The sequence below is a fragment of the Rhododendron vialii genome, chromosome 5a (assembly GCF_030253575.1).
Source record: "Rhododendron vialii isolate Sample 1 chromosome 5a, ASM3025357v1".
In the NCBI taxonomy this organism is placed as follows: Eukaryota; Viridiplantae; Streptophyta; class Magnoliopsida; order Ericales; family Ericaceae; genus Rhododendron; species Rhododendron vialii.
The window spans coordinates 33,904,658-33,923,009 of record NC_080561.1 but is presented as its reverse complement, the minus strand read 5'-3'; the positions used below and the strand labels follow the sequence as shown (position 1 = coordinate 33,923,009).

The following is an 18,352-nucleotide window of genomic DNA, read 5'->3' as shown; positions in this document are numbered from 1 at the left end:
TGTTTAGCCCTAATAAGGAAATACGAAAACTCAAACCTAACATCAAAAGAAATTTAAAAAATCAAACTCGAGTCTTGTCCAACTAGATCCGGAGTTCTAACCAATCCCCTCATCCATAGTCATATTCACACACTTAATATATTGAACCCCACATAACATAATTGTGGGATAGTGGAGACTAGAGAGGTCTGGAGCACAATATAACGGTGCCCTGTGGATACTGAATAATTTTTTCCTAATACACTAGATATTAGTTTCCATTTCACTTTCTTAAATAATTGCTTAAAAAATAAAGACCTATTTTTAAATTTAAAAATAATGGACTTACGCAAATAATTTTTTAATTTTTTTTAAAGTTTGATAGATCTCATCGAAATCTATCAATCAAAATTCATATTGCATATTATTTTATTTCAATAAATTTATTATTTTTAAATTTAAAAATTGTAAATAAGTACTTTCTGTATTTTGTAAGAGGCAAAACTAAAACGCCAATTGGACCACGATCAGAAGTCACCAAACATTAATGTGGTCCACAACATGGTGAAGTAGGACTCAGGACCCCACAGTCGAGGGGAGGAGCACCGAAAGGCTCTGTTCCGAAAGACTCAGAACCCCACAGTCGGGGAAGAAAATTTACCCCGAAAGTTCTCCGAAAACAGCAATTTATGGTTGAGAATCACTTTGATGATTATATCACACACATTAAAGTGAATCTCAACCACTAATTGATCTTTTCGGAGTTGTTTTTAGTTGATCTTTTCGGGGTTGTTTCTAATTGATCTTTTCAGGGTAGTTTCGGGATAAATTTTCTTTGTCCTATTTCTATTCTTGTATATCTGTGCAGAGGGTTTTTCGGCCGGACTGTGAATTTTTTTTTTAAAAGCAATTTCCGAAAAATCTCTCAACACACAGATTTTTTGACACAAAGAATCTTACCTCAGCTCTGAATAACCTCTCCTCTCTCTAGTGAAATTTTTTTCCGTGCGGGTAACATGTGATGTCCGTTCACGCATCCGAATCGTTCATTTCATTTTTGAACGGCTCAAATTTGAAGAGAGAAAATGTTAGGATGAGAGGAGAGAGATAGTTTTAATCCGAGCCATCCAAAAATGTATCGAACGGCTTGGATGCACCGAACAGATACCACGTGGATATACTCGCTCAGTCGCTCGGTACTAAAAATATCTAGTTGGGTAGTTCCCCTCCTCAACACTCAACCCAAAAGGATAATGAGAAGGGACAATCATTAGGTGGAAAGTGCTCTTGCAAGTTGATACCTCTCCTCTTCAATTTGGGGCCGAATAGTTGAGAGATTTGGAGAGAGGGAAAATCCGTTTTCCTAATCCTTATCGAGCTCCTCTCTCCACCTCTCAAAAGGAGTATTCTTGAAAAGGAACACTGAGGGTAACAATTGATAACGAGTCTTGGGAAGCCTTTCGGTGGTTGTCTCGTACGACGGAGTCAAACCCCCCTCGCAATTTTTAAATGCTGCAGTAGCTGAAGTCTACCCAAATTCAGACACCAGAAGGTCTAAAAGACTACAACTTTCAGAAGAAAATTGGGTTCTTGTTTGGCTATAGATATGTTGGGGTGCGAGTGTTTTTGCTGGGGCAGAAGAGAGTCGGAAATTTTCTACCCCTTTGAAGAACCAAAACCCTTTTCCCTTCCTTCACCCACTCCCCAATGGCCTCCAGGTATGCCTTATGTTTTCTCTCTCTCCTCTGTCTTGTTCTAGGTGTTTTCTGTAAAGATTATCGATGATGGGTTTGGTTGGTTTTTATTTGTTTCTCAAAATTTGTTATTAATTGGACTAATTTATGAGCTCAACTGGGATTTTCTAAATGTCAGATTATAAATGTCAACTGATTGGGATTTTCATTTTTGTAGTTAATTGATGGGTAGTTCTTTATTTTTCATAGTAGTGACTTCTGCAATCTGTGATCTGGTCATTTGGAGTTGGAAATAATGATCTGATCTTGAGTTTAATCTACTTCCCTCTTGTTGATATTTGTTCAAAATTTCCTGTTTAATTGGGCTTTGAAATATCAAATATTCAATGTTATGGTAAGTAAATTTACCTATTAAATGGGTAGAAATTGCCTGATGATTCATTAAGGCCCAGTTCTGCTAACTAAAATAAATACTTATTTGTTGAATTAAAAGTGATATATTTTGAGAGAATGACCAGTATCATAAAGCGGGAAATAAGTACTTAAAAATAAGAACTTAGCGGATACTTATGCTGATTAGTTTCAGAAATAGAGCTTAGTTGATTGTTATGTGTTGTTTACCAAGATTGATCAAAGTTCTCGGATTAAGCCAAAATTAAAATTGTTGAACTGCTGGAGAAGTCTGTTCAAGGCTTTTAAACAAATTGGTCAAACTTTCCAGATGCTGGGACTACGAATAACTATGAAGGCTGAAATTGAATTCACCAAAATTTACGTTTGATAGATTAAAATTGTGTTACCTTTTGACTACCGTTGTGTCCGTGATTCATTTTTCGAATTCTGTGGTTTCTTCTCACTTCATCTTTCCAAACTTATGGCTAATCTTTGAGAGATTATCCTTTCTTTTCCTACTTATACTCTTTGAACATAGGACCACCCCAACTAAGTATCACACAAGGTTTTGGGTCTGGAGTTGAACTATTGGAGCTGTATAGCTTTATTTTACTTCCATTACATGTCTCCAATCGTCAGAATTTGGAAAATTATCTATCCAGATCTTATTTTTGATATCGCAAATGATGAACTCAAATCTTCATATTTTACCTTAGTCCTTAGCACTCCTTTTTCTGACCCATTAAAGAAAGTTTGTTTTGTGTAGCTTTGTTTGGCATCTGCTTTGAAGCATGCCTGTTGGGGGTTTGAAGAGTTTTCTTGTTGTTTTCTAAATGATTTTAAGACAATGTATTTCGTTTAGTACTTTGTGGGCTTGTAGTCTCCTAAAACTGCAGGAAAATACGAAATAAAGGAAAGGAAAATGCAAATAAGGAAGCCCCAAAAATAGATTGACTAAGGATAAAAGTTGTGCGTACGACACTGTATTGTTCAAAATGTGGTATCGTTTCATAAGCTTAAGAAAATTGCAGTTAGTGTATTTCCATTACTGATTCATCAATTCATGTACGGCACTCTGTTAGGTCAAGGTTTTGCGAAGGGGAAAATTTGCTTAGGGGAAATAGAAGTTCTAAAAATCACCAAGTTTGAGAGTCTATGGAGCTGCACATTGCGTGGAAAAGCGAAAGGAGTTACATTCTACAAACCAGCAGAAATCCCCGATGGATATTTCAGCCTGGGCCACTATTGCCAGCCCAATGACCGGCAACTGAGAGGCTATGTTCTTGTGGCCAAAGATGTTTCTGCTCTGAAAGTAAGCTATATACGTGGCTCGATCTCATACTCTCCAGCTCTCCAAAAGCCACTGGGTTATACATTAATTTGGAGCCCAGATTCCCATCAGAGTGGATGTGGATACATGTGGCTGCCAAAACCGCCGGAGGGTTATAAAGCCATGGGTTTTGTGTTGAGCGGAAGCCCACACGAGCCGGATATTGAAGAAGTTAGATGCGTTAGAGCCGATCTTACGGAGAGTTGTGAAACTTGTGAGATGATACTCGAGACTGATTCCAGTTTTTCGAAGTCCTCGCTTAGGGTATGGAACATGAGACCACGCAAAAGGGGCATGTTGGCTAAAGGTGTTTGTGCAGGGACATTCTTCTGCACTACTGACCACAGTTCTGGAGATGAGCTAAATATCGGGTGTTTAAAGAATCTTGATTCTATGCTATGTCACATGCCGAATCTAGATCAGATTCATGCCCTAATCGAGCACTATGGACCCACTGTTTTCTTCCATCCAGATGAGACCTATTTGCCCTCATCAGTTCCATGGTTTTTCAAAAATGGGGCACTTTTGTACCGAAATGGCAAGGTGAAGGGGGAGCGGATTGATTCTAGGGGCTCAAACTTGCCTAGTGGTGGAATAAACGATGGGGAGTATTGGATAGATTTGCCAGAGGAGGATAATGAGAGAGAATTTCTAAAAAGGGGCAACATTGGCAGTGCCGTGCTCTATGTTCATGTAAAACCGGCTTTGGGAGGAACTTTCACAGATATAGTGATGTGGGTCTTTTGCCCCTTCAATGGACCAGCCACCATTAAGGCTAGCTTAATGACCATTGAAATGACGAGACTAGGTGAACATGTGGGTGATTGGGAGCATTTCACCCTCCGCTTGAGCAACTTCAGTGGAGAGCTTTGGAGCGTCTACTTCTCGGAGCACAGTGGTGGTGAATGGGTGGACGCTTGTAACTTGGAGTTCATCGAGGGGAATAAGCCGATCATTTATTCCTCGAAGCATGGGCATGCAAGTTTCCCACACCCTGGGTGCTACATTCAGGGGTCCTCGAAACTTGGGATAGGATTGAGGAATGATACTGCTAAGAGCAAATATTTATTGGATTCGAGCACCCAGTATCAGATATTTGCAGCAGAATATCTTGGAGATGGAGTGGTGACAGAGCCCAAATGGTTACAGTACATGAGAGAGTGGGGTCCAACCATTTTGTATGATGGGCGGTCTGAACTGGAGAAGATAATCAGCCATTTACCTATCTTTCTTCGGTTTTCAGTTGAGATCCTTTTTGAATTGTTTCCAACCGAGATCTACGGTGAGGAAGGGCCGACGGGACCCAAGGAGAAGAATAATTGGGATGGGGATGAAAGATGCTAAGTCTGTTTCATCTTAAAATCCTTCCCTCTATGCCCTTCCTTGCTTTCCTTGCTCTTGTCTAGTTGTGCGAGTCCAGTTCCTTTCCATTCAGTTCAGGTGCTAGTCGAATCACAATCTTTTCCACAAGCTAAAACATTCCAGCAGGCTAATGGAACAAATCGAAAGCAAAATTCATGCAGTAAATTGCCATTCTTTCCCACAAATTGTCTGTGGAGATGCGCCTTTCTTGTTGTAAAGGTACGCATGTGTAATAGTATTATCACTTTGTAAGATTATAAAATGAGGCATTTCTTGTATCCCAAGTTGGCATGAAGAAAATTATACTCATGTTGTATCATCTGCATGTCTGTTATTGAGGAAAGATATACAGAGATTGCGTATAATGTAAGTACACCTGGCGATTTCTTCATTCAGATGTACTGACATATTTAAGTTCCTTGTTGCAATATATGTTTATGAAATATACGTGACTGATGCAGACATAATACATATTTAAGTTCCTTTAATCTAAAAGCTATTTTGAGAAGAGTTTGCTAAAAATAGCCTCATTCCACTTCCTCTTTCCTGCAGAAACAGTTTTGTTAATGCTTGATACAATCTGCTTGTGATTCCAAAACAGTAACTACTGGATGGTGCTTTTCACCATTGATTGGCTGGGCATTTCTTTGCTCAACCAAACAAAAACAAAGAATTAGCTTCTCCACAGTTCCTTTTTCCTCGTGTTTCCTTTCCTTTAGAAAGATGCTACAAAGAGTGTGGTTTTACAGAGTATATCTGAACCTGACTATAGATGCTTTGTGGTGTTATGATTCTTATGAATAAGATTGTGTCTGGTTTTTTTGTTTTTCGCCGTAGGTAACATTAGTGGTTGGTAGTTAGATTATAACGACAGACTGTAGCTCCATCTACTCGAACCCGAGACCTCTCACCTGGGCACTTAGGCCCACCTCCCATGCTGCCGGGACAAAGCCATGGTCAGGCTTCTGGTTATGGTATGACATGCCATTTTCTAGAGAACCTAAAGCATCCATATTGGAATTTTTCCGAAACCATTATGTTTCATCAATTTTCTCCCTTTTATCTGATTTCAAGATGCTTACCAGGGAATTTCACAGGGTTTGTTCAGAACCAACTGAACACACCTAGAGGAGGTAAACTTCTGCAATGCTTAGATGTCAAATTTGTTGAAACATTGACCGATGAAGTTACTTTTACATCTTCATTGTTTACACTTCACAGATAACAAATCAAATAAATTTTGTGTTTTTCTGTTTCCTCTTCATCCTTCATCTTCTCCCCATCTTTTCTTTTTCAAATTTTCTTTCTCTAGGTAATTCAAAATCCGAGCAACATTTCGGATTTTTTTGTTATAAATTTATTGGTCATTATGTGTATTTTGTTAGTTATACAAGGTGCAGAGAGTTCATTTCCTTTCTAGTTCCCAGGAATGAGTATATGAGGTTCTAGCTAAATCACATAATGGACATGCGCGAGTGCTAGCTCGGAAGCGTCTTTTCAAAACATTCCAAACTACTTAAATTTGAAAGAGTGAGGATTGAGAACGAGCACAAAGCGATGATTTAAAATGCAAGGGTAGGGTCCTCCCGAAGGATAATGTGACTAAGAGTTCTAGATATGGAAAAAGGGAAGTGGGAATACCCCTAGCCCATTCATCAATGTAGAACTTGAACGGCTCCATAGTTAATCGGAGCAACCGGTATCTTACAGAGAGCCTTGTGCCTTGGATAGAAAACATGTTTCTCTCTTTAGACTTCTCAGTTCTAACTATTTTTAGTCTAAACTGAAAACGATGGAAATTAGATTTCGTTTTTATAGGTTGAAAGATGACCAATTTCTTTATTACATTATGGTTGCTACTTCGTGAAACTTACAAAACACCTCATTTACTGACCGCTAATATAAAAGGCAGAAGGCGGACTGCCCTACAGGGCTGCGGGGGGCGGCAGATCCGGCCATCCATTTCGGCCATGCAATGCACAGGCTGCATTGAGCACTGCAGGATTTCCAAATTCATAAAAGCCCCGGAGAAAGATATGAAGTCCTGTTAAATCGATAATTACATAGGTGACATATACAGTATTTGGACAGAACTTACATGTTTTCCTTTGCAAAACAAAAGGATAACCAATTTTCTGGGGCATGAAGAAATGGTGGCCAGCAGATATTTAATAAGTAATGGCCAATTTATTTACTTTGAGGGAAAAAAAACAATCCAGAGATAATCCACAAAAGGCCGCGAAAAAAATAAAAAACGGGAAGAAAATATACACTTGGGAAATACAAGAATTACAGCGAAAAACAAGCTGATATCATCACAAGAGACCACCAACGGGAGAGTTGGTGAAGATCGGCTTCTGATCGATGTTGGCATTCGACGTGGTGAAGACCGGCTTCTGATCAATGTTTGCATTCGAGTTGGTGAAGACTGGCTTCTCGACGCAAACACTCTTTCGCCTCGGCTTGGCCTCTCCCAGCATTGTTATGATATCCCTCATCGAAGGCCTTTCCTTGGGGTTCTTAGCAGTGCAGAGAAGTGCTATTCTCAGCACAAGAAGCATTTCTTCTTGAACATGCTGACATTGGCCGCCCGAAATGCTGGGGTCCAGGGCTTCTTCCGCGGCCCTGTTTCTTCTGATCTTGGCTCGAACCCATTCGACAAGGTCGGTGCAATCTCCGAATGCAGGGTCCAATGGCAGTTTCCCTGTTAGAAGCTCTAGGAGCACGACCCCGAAGCTGTATATGTCGCTCTTCTCGTCCACCTTCAATGTGTAACCATATTCTGCAATGGAGATGTCAAGAACCAATAAGTAATCGGAGTTTTCCCAGATATTTGTTTCTGTAATCTTCTGATGTTTTTTTTTCCCTCAGAAAACTGGGTTGTTTCCAAATCAATTACAAAAACACAACGCCAATAATATAGAACACAAGAAACTGAGATAATCTGATAATCCTTGTTGAAAAGTTCGCGTTAGACGATCAAAAAGTGTCAAGATTTCCACAGAGTTCTCAATTTTGTTTTTCTGTTGAAATGTACTATGAAAAAAACTATGGAGGAAAATGAAGATGAGATTTCTTACCAGGAGCTATGTATCCGTAAGATCCAGCCACCATGGAAACTGTTTCATTCTTCCGAAGCATAGTCCTTGCCAACCCGAAATCCGCAATCCTGGCCTCGAAATTGGCATCAAGTAGAATGTTGTTGGACTTGACATCCCGGTGGATCACCGGTGGGCGACAGTCGTGGTGCAGGTAAGCCAGTCCGTGAGCAACCCCAACGGCTATGTTATATCTCGAAACCCAATCCACCAGCATTTTTCCGGCATGTTTACCGTGTAAGGCCTCCGCTAGGTTTCCGTTCGGCATGTACTCGTAAACCATCATGGCATCATTCTCGTTGTGAAGATACCCTAATAGTCTCACAATGTTCCTATGCCGGAGTCTCCCCAGCAGGTTTACCTCTCCAAATAGGTCATCGCCGTTTTCAATATCTGTCTCTGTCCTCCATAGCTTCTTCACCGCCACCACTGAATACGGGCGGTGGATTTCAGCCTTGTAAACGATCCCAGACGATCCCGACCCAATCACGTTTGAATCCTTTATACTGGAGAGGATTTCAGCGCTTGTGAAATTGAGCCTCTGGAATGCTATAAGCCTCCAGGGCCATTCTGTAGCGCTCCTCCACTTGTACCATTCTGTGCAGAAACTACTATACAAGTACCATTTTTTGTACAACCATTTCGCTAACAGGAAAAGTATTGCAAGAGCTAAAATTACCGAAATCGCAACCACGAAGCCTATGGCGACGTGGTTTATGTGAGCTTTCCTCAGTCGTTCCATGGCGCCGGAACTTTGAGAGCACGGTGGAAGAACGCCACCACAAAGGCCGGCATTGCCTATAAGGTCATTCGGGTTTATGGTCATCAACATACCGGTGTCTGGAACTTTGCCCACGAGCCTGTTGTAAGACAAGTTGAGCATTTCCAGGGCAGGCGAGCTTCCGAAACTCACCGGAATGTTTCCAGTGAGGTAATTGTTGGATAAATCGAGGACGGCCAACGTGGGCATTGTTCCGAGTGAGGTCGGGATTTCCCCGGTGAACTGGTTGCTTGCGAGGCTCAGAGTCACCATCCTCTCGCAGGACGCGATACTCTCTGGAATATTTCCAGTGAAATGATTTCCAGAAAGGTTAAGGACAGAAAGTGTAGGGCAGGCCTGGAATTGGTCTGGTAGGGCTCCTCCCATGTTATTATTGGAAGCAATGAAGTTTTGGAGACTAACAAGGGAGAGAATGCCTGAAGGAATCGTGGATACAAGGTGGTTTTCCGAGACATCTATGAAGTTCAGGGAAGAAGAGAGAGCCAAATCCTGCGGTATACTACCGGTGAGATTGTTGTTAGCAATCTCTAACCTCTGGAGCTTCGGAAGGTTTCCAAATCCAGTTGGAATAGTCCCTGATATGAGATTGTTTTGGACTCGAACTCGGACTAACGAAACACAAGTGGATAGACCTGTTGGGATAGAACCAGAGAAGGAATTGTTGAAGAGAATGAGCTTAATGAGATTTCCTGAATCACACAATCCATCAGGAATGTCACCTGACAGTGAATTAGAGGAGACATCCAACCACTGGAGAGGGGAATTCTGACCAAGATTCTCCGGTAAGGGACCGGTTAGCGAATTCTGCCACAGCTCAAGTACTTGTAGGTTGGTTAACTCACCAATCTGCTGTGGAACTTGGCCAGTTAACTGGTTGGTCATCAGATTCAATAGCTGCAGATTCTTTAACTCTGCTATCACACTTGGAATTCCCCCTGAAAGCTGATTTTCAGAGAGATCCAAGTTCACAAGGGTGGAAATGTTTCCAAGTTCCTGTGGAATCTTCCCTGAAAAGTTGTTTTGGTACAAGTAAACTGTTTCCAGTTTCGGTAGCCTGCCCAACTCAGGAGGAATTGAACCGTTGAGGCTTCCCACCGACAAGTCGAGGTACCGGAGATTCGTCAGGTTTCCGAACTCAGGAGGGATGGGACCAACAAACTCATTGTACCCAAGTATGATGGTGTCGAGAGCCGAGAGCAGACCGAGCGCAGCTGGGATTTTCCCGGTCAGGTTGTTACCAGAAAGGCCGAGAAAACTCAGCTTCTGCAAGTTGCTGAAGGAAACCGGGACCGAACCTTCGAAAAAACTCCCCCTGAAATCAAGAATCTCCAGTGAAGTCGCATTGCCAAGATCCCCGGGGAGTAGCCCTGAGAAGTTGTTGCTCGAAGCATTGACTGATGTCAAGGCCGATGCCATCCCCAGCCCCACCGGAAACCCCCCGATGAAGTTGTTCTGGCTGAAGTCGACGGTCTTGAGCGAGACAAGGCTGGAGAGTGATTTCGGCAAGGTGGTGGAAAACCCATTACAAGAAACGTTGAGATAAGAAAGGCTCGAGAGCCCTTCTATCTGATCCGATATCTGGCCGGTGAGGTTCATGTTGGAGAGGTCAAGCCTATCGACGTATCCCTTGGAGTTGCACGAAATCCCAGTCCAGTTGCAGTGCGAGTAGGAGGCATTCTCGGGCAACGTCCAATCGCCGAGCTGATCCGACGGATCAACCAGAAGGCCCTTTATGGCGAGCAGAGACGATACTTCATCGGCAAAAACAAGATGGAAGCTGATGAAGCAGCAACACAAGAAGAAGAGGAGTGGTGAAATGTGCATTTTCTTCTTCTCCATTTTTGTGTTTTTGGTTAAGCTCTCTCACTTTTCTGCCATTTCTTGGCTCAAAGGGGAAAGATGGTGTTATATCCCATGGGGTGGGATGGACAGAAAAAAGAGAAGGGAAGTACTTGTATGATTGGTTAATGAGTAGTTAGTTAGAATGATTAGCAAGAATGGGGCCCTTTTCTATCTGTAACATGAGAGAGAGAGAGAGAGAGAGAGAGAGAGAGAGTAGATAAATGTGAATTCGTGAGGTACTAATTGGAGCATCAAATGACTGTCAAGGTTTGGAAGTACTGAGAATCTACCAGACAGCAAAACATGAGAAGGGAATGTGTTTCAGGTGAATGATAGACATTTCTGGTACTACTTTGTTTATACTAAAAAAGTACTATAATTGATCAGAGGTCAACTTTTTAAGTTGAACTACCATAATAATTGGTTTTTCTTTTTAATCCTGGAGTTTTCAGTTTCATTCATTCATTCATAATCTTTTTCGCGCGTTTGCTGTTGGACTTCAATTTACGTCCCACTCCTTTACAAATCTCTGGTCCTTCTGGAGAGTTTTCCGGAAGGGTTGTGGCTTTAAGTGCTGCAACTTTTGAAATTTTTGCTCTAAAAATTTGTGTCCATTTGCTTGGTGTATTTTGGTTAAAAAGAACTTTCAAAAATCAAAAAAGTTGATTTTTGAGAAGTGAATTTCATTTTCGATATTGTTAGGTTTTCGAAATTTTTTTAATTCACTTCTACCATAAGTTTGGTCACCTTCATGGTTTTTGAGAATTGGCAAACAGTATTTTGGATCGTGATAAAAGTTGGTTTTTTGACCAAAAAAATAAAATCTTAAGAAAGAATGACTTGTGAAATTCATCAACCAAACATGCAAGTTTTTTGACAAAAAAAAATCTGCATAGCTGCATGCTACCCATATAAATTATGAAAATGAACATTAGCTAGGAAGCTAGAACTAGTTGAAATGTACGTAAGCATTTACTAACAGGCAGTATCCAATGGGTCTCAAAATATTGAGTGTACACAAACTAATATCTATGTAGTAGCAATATGTGAACATAAAATATAGTTTGTATTATCAACATAGAAATACACTTGTTCGGGCCCCTACTATGTACAAATCCTGCATCCGTCACAGTGTCATTGTTACCATAGGTATAGTCAGATTTTGGTTTAGCCATTTATGGTAAGTTTTGTAACTTTGAAGGAATAAATTTGGTAGATGTAATTTTGTAGGTCCCTATACTCCAAGATATGGACCTTCTCTGATATATTATTGTATGAGAATTTGAACTTGTAGGCTGTTGTTGGGCATGTCTGTTCTGTCATACATTTACAAATAAGTTAGGTAAATACTATACTTTAATTGTTAACCTCAATAGGTTTGCCAAATGAATATGAGAAAGCAACTAAACTATTTGTCCCTCAAAAGCTCGTATGTTCGAATCCCGCGAAGGCCAAACATTTCAAACTTTGGGACTACTGGAGGTTTGTCCGGTCGTTAACTTCAGGACATCGGAATTAGCCGATTGAGTTGCGCTCATAGATTTAAAAACCGGCCACCACGTACGTAGCGTATCAACTGCTACGTAGCGGTTTTCCGGACCTCTGGCACTGCTACTTCCCACTACGTATTCACACATGTATCGGCCGGTTCTCGCTACGTATTGCTCTATATCCGATTTTTTGCCTGCTACAGCCACTAAACCCGATTCCCACTACGTATCATTCGATACTCCCACTACCGCTACACTGTCCGGTATCGCTATTTAAAACTATTACGCGAAAGTTGTTCCGGATTTCCGGTTATCACAAAGAAAACTCTACTTTACAATATGATTAAAACTCAAAAGAGAATCTCTCCGTGTCACAGGGTGTAAAAAAGGCTTAGAAACAAAACACAGCCAGAAGCTTCTCTATGTCTACATGAGAGAGAGAGAGAGAGAGAGAGAGAGAGAGAGAGAGAGAGAGAGAGAGATGGCTGAATCAATCATTCTATTTAGCCACCAAACGCCCATTCCTCCCAAAAAACAAACAAACATGCACTGACGTCTAGCAAGTCACCCACATGTACCCATATGCACAGCAGAGTTTTTCAAGGATTTTAAATTCTCCACGGTGGTATTTTTTCTCTTTTATATATAAAGGTTTGGTGGTATGTGTGATAATAGATAGGAAATAAATTTATTTTAAAGCTAAAAAAGGAGGTGGGAAAGGGCTGGAGACCATGTGAAGGGCAGGTTCCTAGGGAGAAAGGATCATTGGATTTGGCTGCACCAAATTATCCTTTGCAATTTTATTTATTTCAATTTGCTGCTATTTTATTTGCATGACACGATTTTGGGAATCCCCTTGGGATGCAGCATTAGGTGCCCCACATGGGTTTGTACCAAAGTCACCAATGACACCATTTCCATCATTCAAGAAGGAGAACTTGGTATCAGGCCCATTCCGCTGAGAAAAATAAATACTTATTTTGATTATTTTTCAAGTAGGTATTTATTTTTTGAATTAAAGATAATGTATTGTGACAGAATGATCTGTCTTGTAAAGTGAAAAATAAGTAATTAAAAAAATAAGAACCTTAGCGGAACGGAGCCTCACTATCCTGGAGGAAAATTATGTTTACGAAAACACATTGAATCTTGTGCTAAAAGTTCGAAATACCCCTCTTCTAAACACAAAAATTATTCAGTGCTCCTCGGGCACACCACACAGCCGTTCAACATCATACATTTACATGGGCCCGATGACTAAGTCTGTGAGTCTCTAGCAAATGTGTGATGGTGCCCAGGGGGCATTGAATAATTACCCTTTTAAGCACGCCACACTGCCAACACAAATTATACTCTCGCCTCCCATCTGACTTCTTCTTGCGTTCAAATAATTCTTTCTTACGTAAGTAAGAAAAAAATAGAAAAAAAAAGTTTACAAACATGAAAATGCAGCTAAAGAGAGAAGTGTGGTTCAAAGAGTATCACCCTATCGTGGAGTACCTCTACATTGTTAACCTCAGCAATTTCTTAATGGGTATTCAAAAGATAATGAGATAACTTTTGGTTATGCCATTGTGAATGCTCTAAAGAAGAGAGAAACATAGAAGTTAGAGAGAATTGTTTGTATGATTGGTGTTTTCCGGATTTTGTCAAAGCCATTGGAGTCTATATTGTTCTTTTTTCATTTGGATTTGGGAGAGAGTTTTTATTTTATCTCGTCTGGACACTCCGCCCGGTGAATGAAGAAATGTTGAAAAGCTCATGCCGTGAAGGATGCTCAGATTTTATGAAAGAGGTATATGCGTTCATATGCATTTAGTGTAATGTTTTTTTTTTCCCATGCATCACTTCTTGTTTCATGCCTAAACTTAAAATAGAGTAATCACGTTTTTAATACAAAGGCATTGATTCTCTTGGTTTGCTTTTTTGAGTGATGGAGGATTTCTAAGGCATGGAGTGGTGTGGCTGGCCTTGGTTTAAAAGAGAAATTTCTCTAAGGCAAAAATGGATCAGATTGGTGTGCTAACGGTGCGCTCTTGTAGCGCGGTAGCATTCATAGACGCCCTAAGAGTGCTAGGACCCTTCGGTGGCACTATTCAAAGTGTTCTTGATTTTTTATTTAATTTTAAACTCCTGAGTTTGAATGGAGCTTGCAAAGCACCAACCCTTGCATCAGCCCACTTTAGAGAGAGAAAATCAATTTTACTCATATCCCTTGTGTGCTTATGCTTTTGTGATGATCTAAATTGAGCATTTGATCATCTTTTATCATCCTCGAGAAATACTCTAATATCCGATGTGTTCTCTCTAGGTTGATTTGTTTTTTTCACAAAAACTTCATCTCTTTTAAATCCATACATTGTTGTCTATGAATCTACATGGCCGGATGATACCAGAGCCATTCTAGAACGGAGATCGAGATGGTGTTGCTCAAGGAGTCCATGGAATCAAGAAGGGGCACGGGGTGCTAGGCAAGAAGCGGAGTTAGGTGTGATTCGGGGTAAAAGTCGGTAATTCCTAATTTGTAGTCTTTTTACCTAACCTTTTGATTTATGGAAAATTGAGTAGATTAGACCGTAGTTTTATGCTTAGGGTTTGTTGACCCTAAGTAGTTTCCACATATATCTCGTGTTCTTGCGTTCTTTAGTTTTATCGCTCTTTACTTATATTATTAAATTGTATTGTATGACATGTAGATTAAATAGTTGTTAATTGCTCTAAATTTAAATCGGTCGTCCTATTCACCCCCCTCTATGACTCTTCCGGTGCTTAATATAATTTCAAGAACCAAATTAAAGGGCAATTGGAATATTCTCTTTTGCCACTTAGATTCAATGAAAAGAGCGATTGCCCTTTTCTCCGCTGATTCGATGATAGAGACTGTCCCACCTTTTTCCCCCGAAGAAGTATCGGGCGAATCCAGTTTTTTTATTACAGCTAGCTATTAGCCTACTACTAATATTTTGGCCAGCAAACGAGCCAGCTTAGGCTCGGCTCTGCTTTGCTTGTTTATCGAGTCGAGTTCGAGCTTGAATTTTAACTTCGTGTACTAAATGAGCTGAACCCAACACTTTAAAGCTCATCTCAGCTCGAAAAAACTCAGCTTGTTTGGAATATGCTCTGCTCATTTAGTAAATGAACCGAGCTTGGCTCATCAAAAACCTTTGCTCTCTTTTTGAGTTTTAGGCTTGTTTAATAAACCACTACTCGTGTCAAATCTTGGGCCGGGCGCTCAAATTTGTGTTAACAAAACTCTTTTGGAGAGACTATCGTACATGCTCCAATGAGTTACAAACAGTAAGACAGGTCTTGGCAAGGGACGTGTGCTTCCAAGGAAAAATATTTCATCCGCCTCATGATGTTGGTTCTATACGAAAAGACGTATAGTTTTTTGAATAAAAAGATAAAGAACTTGCGTCCATAATTGTTTAAATTTCTTCACATCAAGTTAATGCTTTTAATTAAGTCTTTAATTTGGCATCAAGAAATTTAAAAAATTATGCAAGGAAGTACTGTATTTTTAAATTCAAAAATTGCACGTCTTTTCATGAGAGGAGGGACGAAATGAGTAATCCTTCCATACTTACAAGGCTGATATGATTATTCATAAATGGTCATCAGCAAAGATAGAATTACCTTACTTGAGTAAAGGCTATATGTTAGATTTCGTATTTGTGCCCTCTCTATGCAGCCAAGGAACGCGCAACACTCTTGGTGTGCGCAGTGATGCACGGGCGTGTCGGGATCGAATTGCAATATTTGTCTCAATCGAATGTAATAGGTCTTTCTCCAGTTGTATTAGATGCACACGGTAGGTTGTGATTTTTATTGTCAATGAAGCTGTTACTCTTCAAAAATAAAAAATAAAGGGCTAGGCTTAAATGAAGGAAAACTCAAGTAGATTGAGGAGGAAATTATCAGCGATACTATGCCCATCACTCTGTTTCACCGCTTAACATTCACTGCTCAATATCTCATTATCTGTCTCAGTAATTAATGATCCGGATTTTAATAAACTCTTCTAGGGAACATGCCTGGAAAAAAATTTTAAAATCTGGACCGTTCAAAATACTTTTGGATGGTAAAATTGAAAACAGTGGGGGGAGCGATGAATTTTGAGCGGTAGGCGTGGACTTTCTAGGGAATGAAATACAATGATGCCAGACCCACTTTCTACGATCATGGGTCGTGAGCCCAAGTCAATCAGTAGCCAAACTGAATTGTGGGTGTTGACGAAGGCCAACACGAGTCTTATGGGCTCACAAGTCCAAGCCCAAGATCTAACTGGAGGCTTATATATCCAATTTACCCCTCTTTCTTTTTTTTGGTACAACTAAATTCTTTCAAAGGCCACGCCTCGCATGTCCAGCTTTAGGAGCAGAATGATGTGCGACGCCGTTTTACCCACCAACGTTTACATCTTCAAGCAAGGGTGAGATATCATCTTCTCAACCACGTCTACTTTTTTTTTGATCGGCGCAACCATGTCTACTTTACGAGACAATTTCTCCTTCATCTCTTAATATTTTTTGTTCATCCTTCTAACGGCTTAAACAGCTTACTTAAAAGTATCTAAACCCATTTATAGACTCGCCTCAAAATGGTATTTGGATCCCACTTTTAATTTTTATTCAAAATTAGAACAAAAGCCACTAGATTATCTATCTGTGGCCAGCTCATAATTGCATATCAGGAAAGTCCAACACCGACTTGAACTTCATATTTAAGGGATGTGGATTAGTTTGTGGGCCCTTTAAAATTCTAGCAATAAAATTTAACTGGCCTTTTAATCACAAAATTTCTATGGCCCCATCATTGTTGCGAGCTTCCACATGAACCGGATAAACGATATCCGATTAATATGATTTTTTTGCATGCCTAACGTAAATGATCCCGACGAGGTCTAAAATATAAATTGTTTCGATCATCAAACGGACTCGGAAAGGGCCCAAAAATGAGCCGGACAGGACTGTGCAGGAGCTGGGGAGGATCATATTCCAAAAGTAAAAAGGATAAATGTAATTAGCTTTTCACGTTACTCTCTATGTTTTCTTTTATTTTTGTCTTGTTTTCAAAAAATAATCCGTCCCCAATGAAAATTATTTAGCTCATTCGGCTAAATAAGTCATTTGGCTTCTTTTTTTTGTCATTATTTAAATTTTTTTTGCATTTATTAGTTTTTCGTCGATTTTTTAAGGATTATTGTTTTATCATGATGAGAGGAATCTAAAAAGTAAAAAATTACGATCGAAATCCAATTTTTTTGAGAAAGAGAAAAATAAGCCAATGAGCCAATTTTTTTGTCTTTATTAAAAAAAATTGAATTTTTTTTGTAATTTTTTACTTTTTAGATTCATCTCGTCATGATAAAGTAATAATCCTCAAAAAATCGACAAAACATTAACAAATGAAAAAAAAAATTAAATAAAAATAAAAAAATAAATCAAATAACTTATTTAGCCAAACGAGACGTATACAATCCTGCTTTACAAGTAGTTGGTGAGTCATAGCCAATAGAAAAAAGTGAGACGTGATCGATGATATTTTTCTTGTCTCTTTGAGGTTCTTGTCGGTTTCCTTTAATTTACTAATTTGAGGCGCCCGTTGATGGCTACACCAAATATATAATCATGAAAAAGACAGCTTCAAACTTGGGGGCTGCTGTCCCGCAACATCCAGCAGCGCTCCATTTTATCGTTCAAAAGTGTTTCAGACGGTTTGAATTTTAAAAAATTCTAATTGGAACTCTTTTCGAAAAGAGTTCTTTCAAAACTCGGATCATTAATTAACAAGACGAACGATAAGATTGAACGTTGTTGTCTCTAAAGGGCAAAATCCCCAAGTCCAGCTCAAGCTAAGTGAGAAAACGAAAAGGTTTCCTATAAGTATTAGTTATTTTTTATAACCAAATGCCAGTTTACGCAAACTTCGATTAATTCTGAGAAACCAATCATGTCATTCACTTGCAAAGACCCAATTGAAAGCCAAAGTAAAACTCGGTATGGACTGAACTCAAATGAGTTAATAACACTTGAGAGGTTTCGAACCTGAGATTTTGGGAAGAAGCAAACCTAAATCTCATGCTTGACAACAAGAATTATCCATTGGGGTTTGAAAGATGTATTAGTTGATCACCCTCCTTATCTTAGGTAGGCCAATGACAACTAATTATCTCTCTAAGAGCATCCGCAATGGAAATAATCAAAATCAATAACCAAAATGTGTCACGTCAGCATTTGATTATCCATTTAGTTCATAATCAAACTTAACAATATTTACCTCCACATTGGTTATTTTTGCATCCTTATAAAAAAAAAACCCCATTATACGCAATGCACCTATGTCCAATAGAAAACGAGTTCCAATCACGCACCCGACCACAC

General features: G+C 39.7%; 2 protein-coding genes across 2 annotated transcripts; one reads left to right on the top strand and one right to left on the bottom strand.

Annotated features, from left to right (window-relative positions):
* The first annotated feature begins 1,210 nt into the window (after positions 1-1,210).
* LOC131325211 (hypothetical protein At1g04090) lies at positions 1,211-5,201 on the top strand. Its single transcript, XM_058357340.1, has 2 exons — positions 1,211-1,697; positions 3,149-5,201. Exons 1-2 carry the CDS (start codon positions 1,586-1,588, stop codon positions 4,738-4,740), a joined length of 1,704 nt encoding a protein of 567 aa, XP_058213323.1. The 5' UTR covers positions 1,211-1,585; the 3' UTR covers positions 4,741-5,201.
* A 1,722-nt stretch (positions 5,202-6,923) lies between these two features.
* LOC131325210 (MDIS1-interacting receptor like kinase 1-like) lies at positions 6,924-10,552 on the bottom strand. The gene is made up of 2 exons (XM_058357338.1): positions 7,839-10,552; positions 6,924-7,540 (listed from the first exon to the last, which is right to left on the bottom strand). The coding sequence occupies exons 1-2, from the start codon at positions 10,474-10,476 to the stop codon at positions 7,074-7,076; spliced, it is 3,105 nt and encodes a 1,034-aa protein (XP_058213321.1). The 5' UTR covers positions 10,477-10,552; the 3' UTR covers positions 6,924-7,073.
* Positions 10,553-18,352: the final 7,800 nt, after the last annotated feature.

What these genes read in the sequence shown, in the direction of transcription:
- LOC131325210 (XM_058357338.1), bottom strand. Translation starts at nt 10,476, where the DNA reads ATGGAGAAGAAGAAAATGCACATTTCACCACTCCTCTTCTTCTTGTGT. An exon ending in TTACGGATACATAGCTCCTG is followed by an intron (nt 7,541 to 7,838) that starts GTAAGAAATCTC and finishes TCTCCATTGCAG; the next exon opens with AATATGGTTACACATTGAAG.
- LOC131325211 (XM_058357340.1), top strand. Translation starts at nt 1,586, where the DNA reads ATGTTGGGGTGCGAGTGTTTTTGCTGGGGCAGAAGAGAGTCGGAAATT. An exon ending in CACTCCCCAATGGCCTCCAG is followed by an intron (nt 1,698 to 3,148) that starts GTATGCCTTATG and finishes GCACTCTGTTAG; the next exon opens with GTCAAGGTTTTGCGAAGGGG.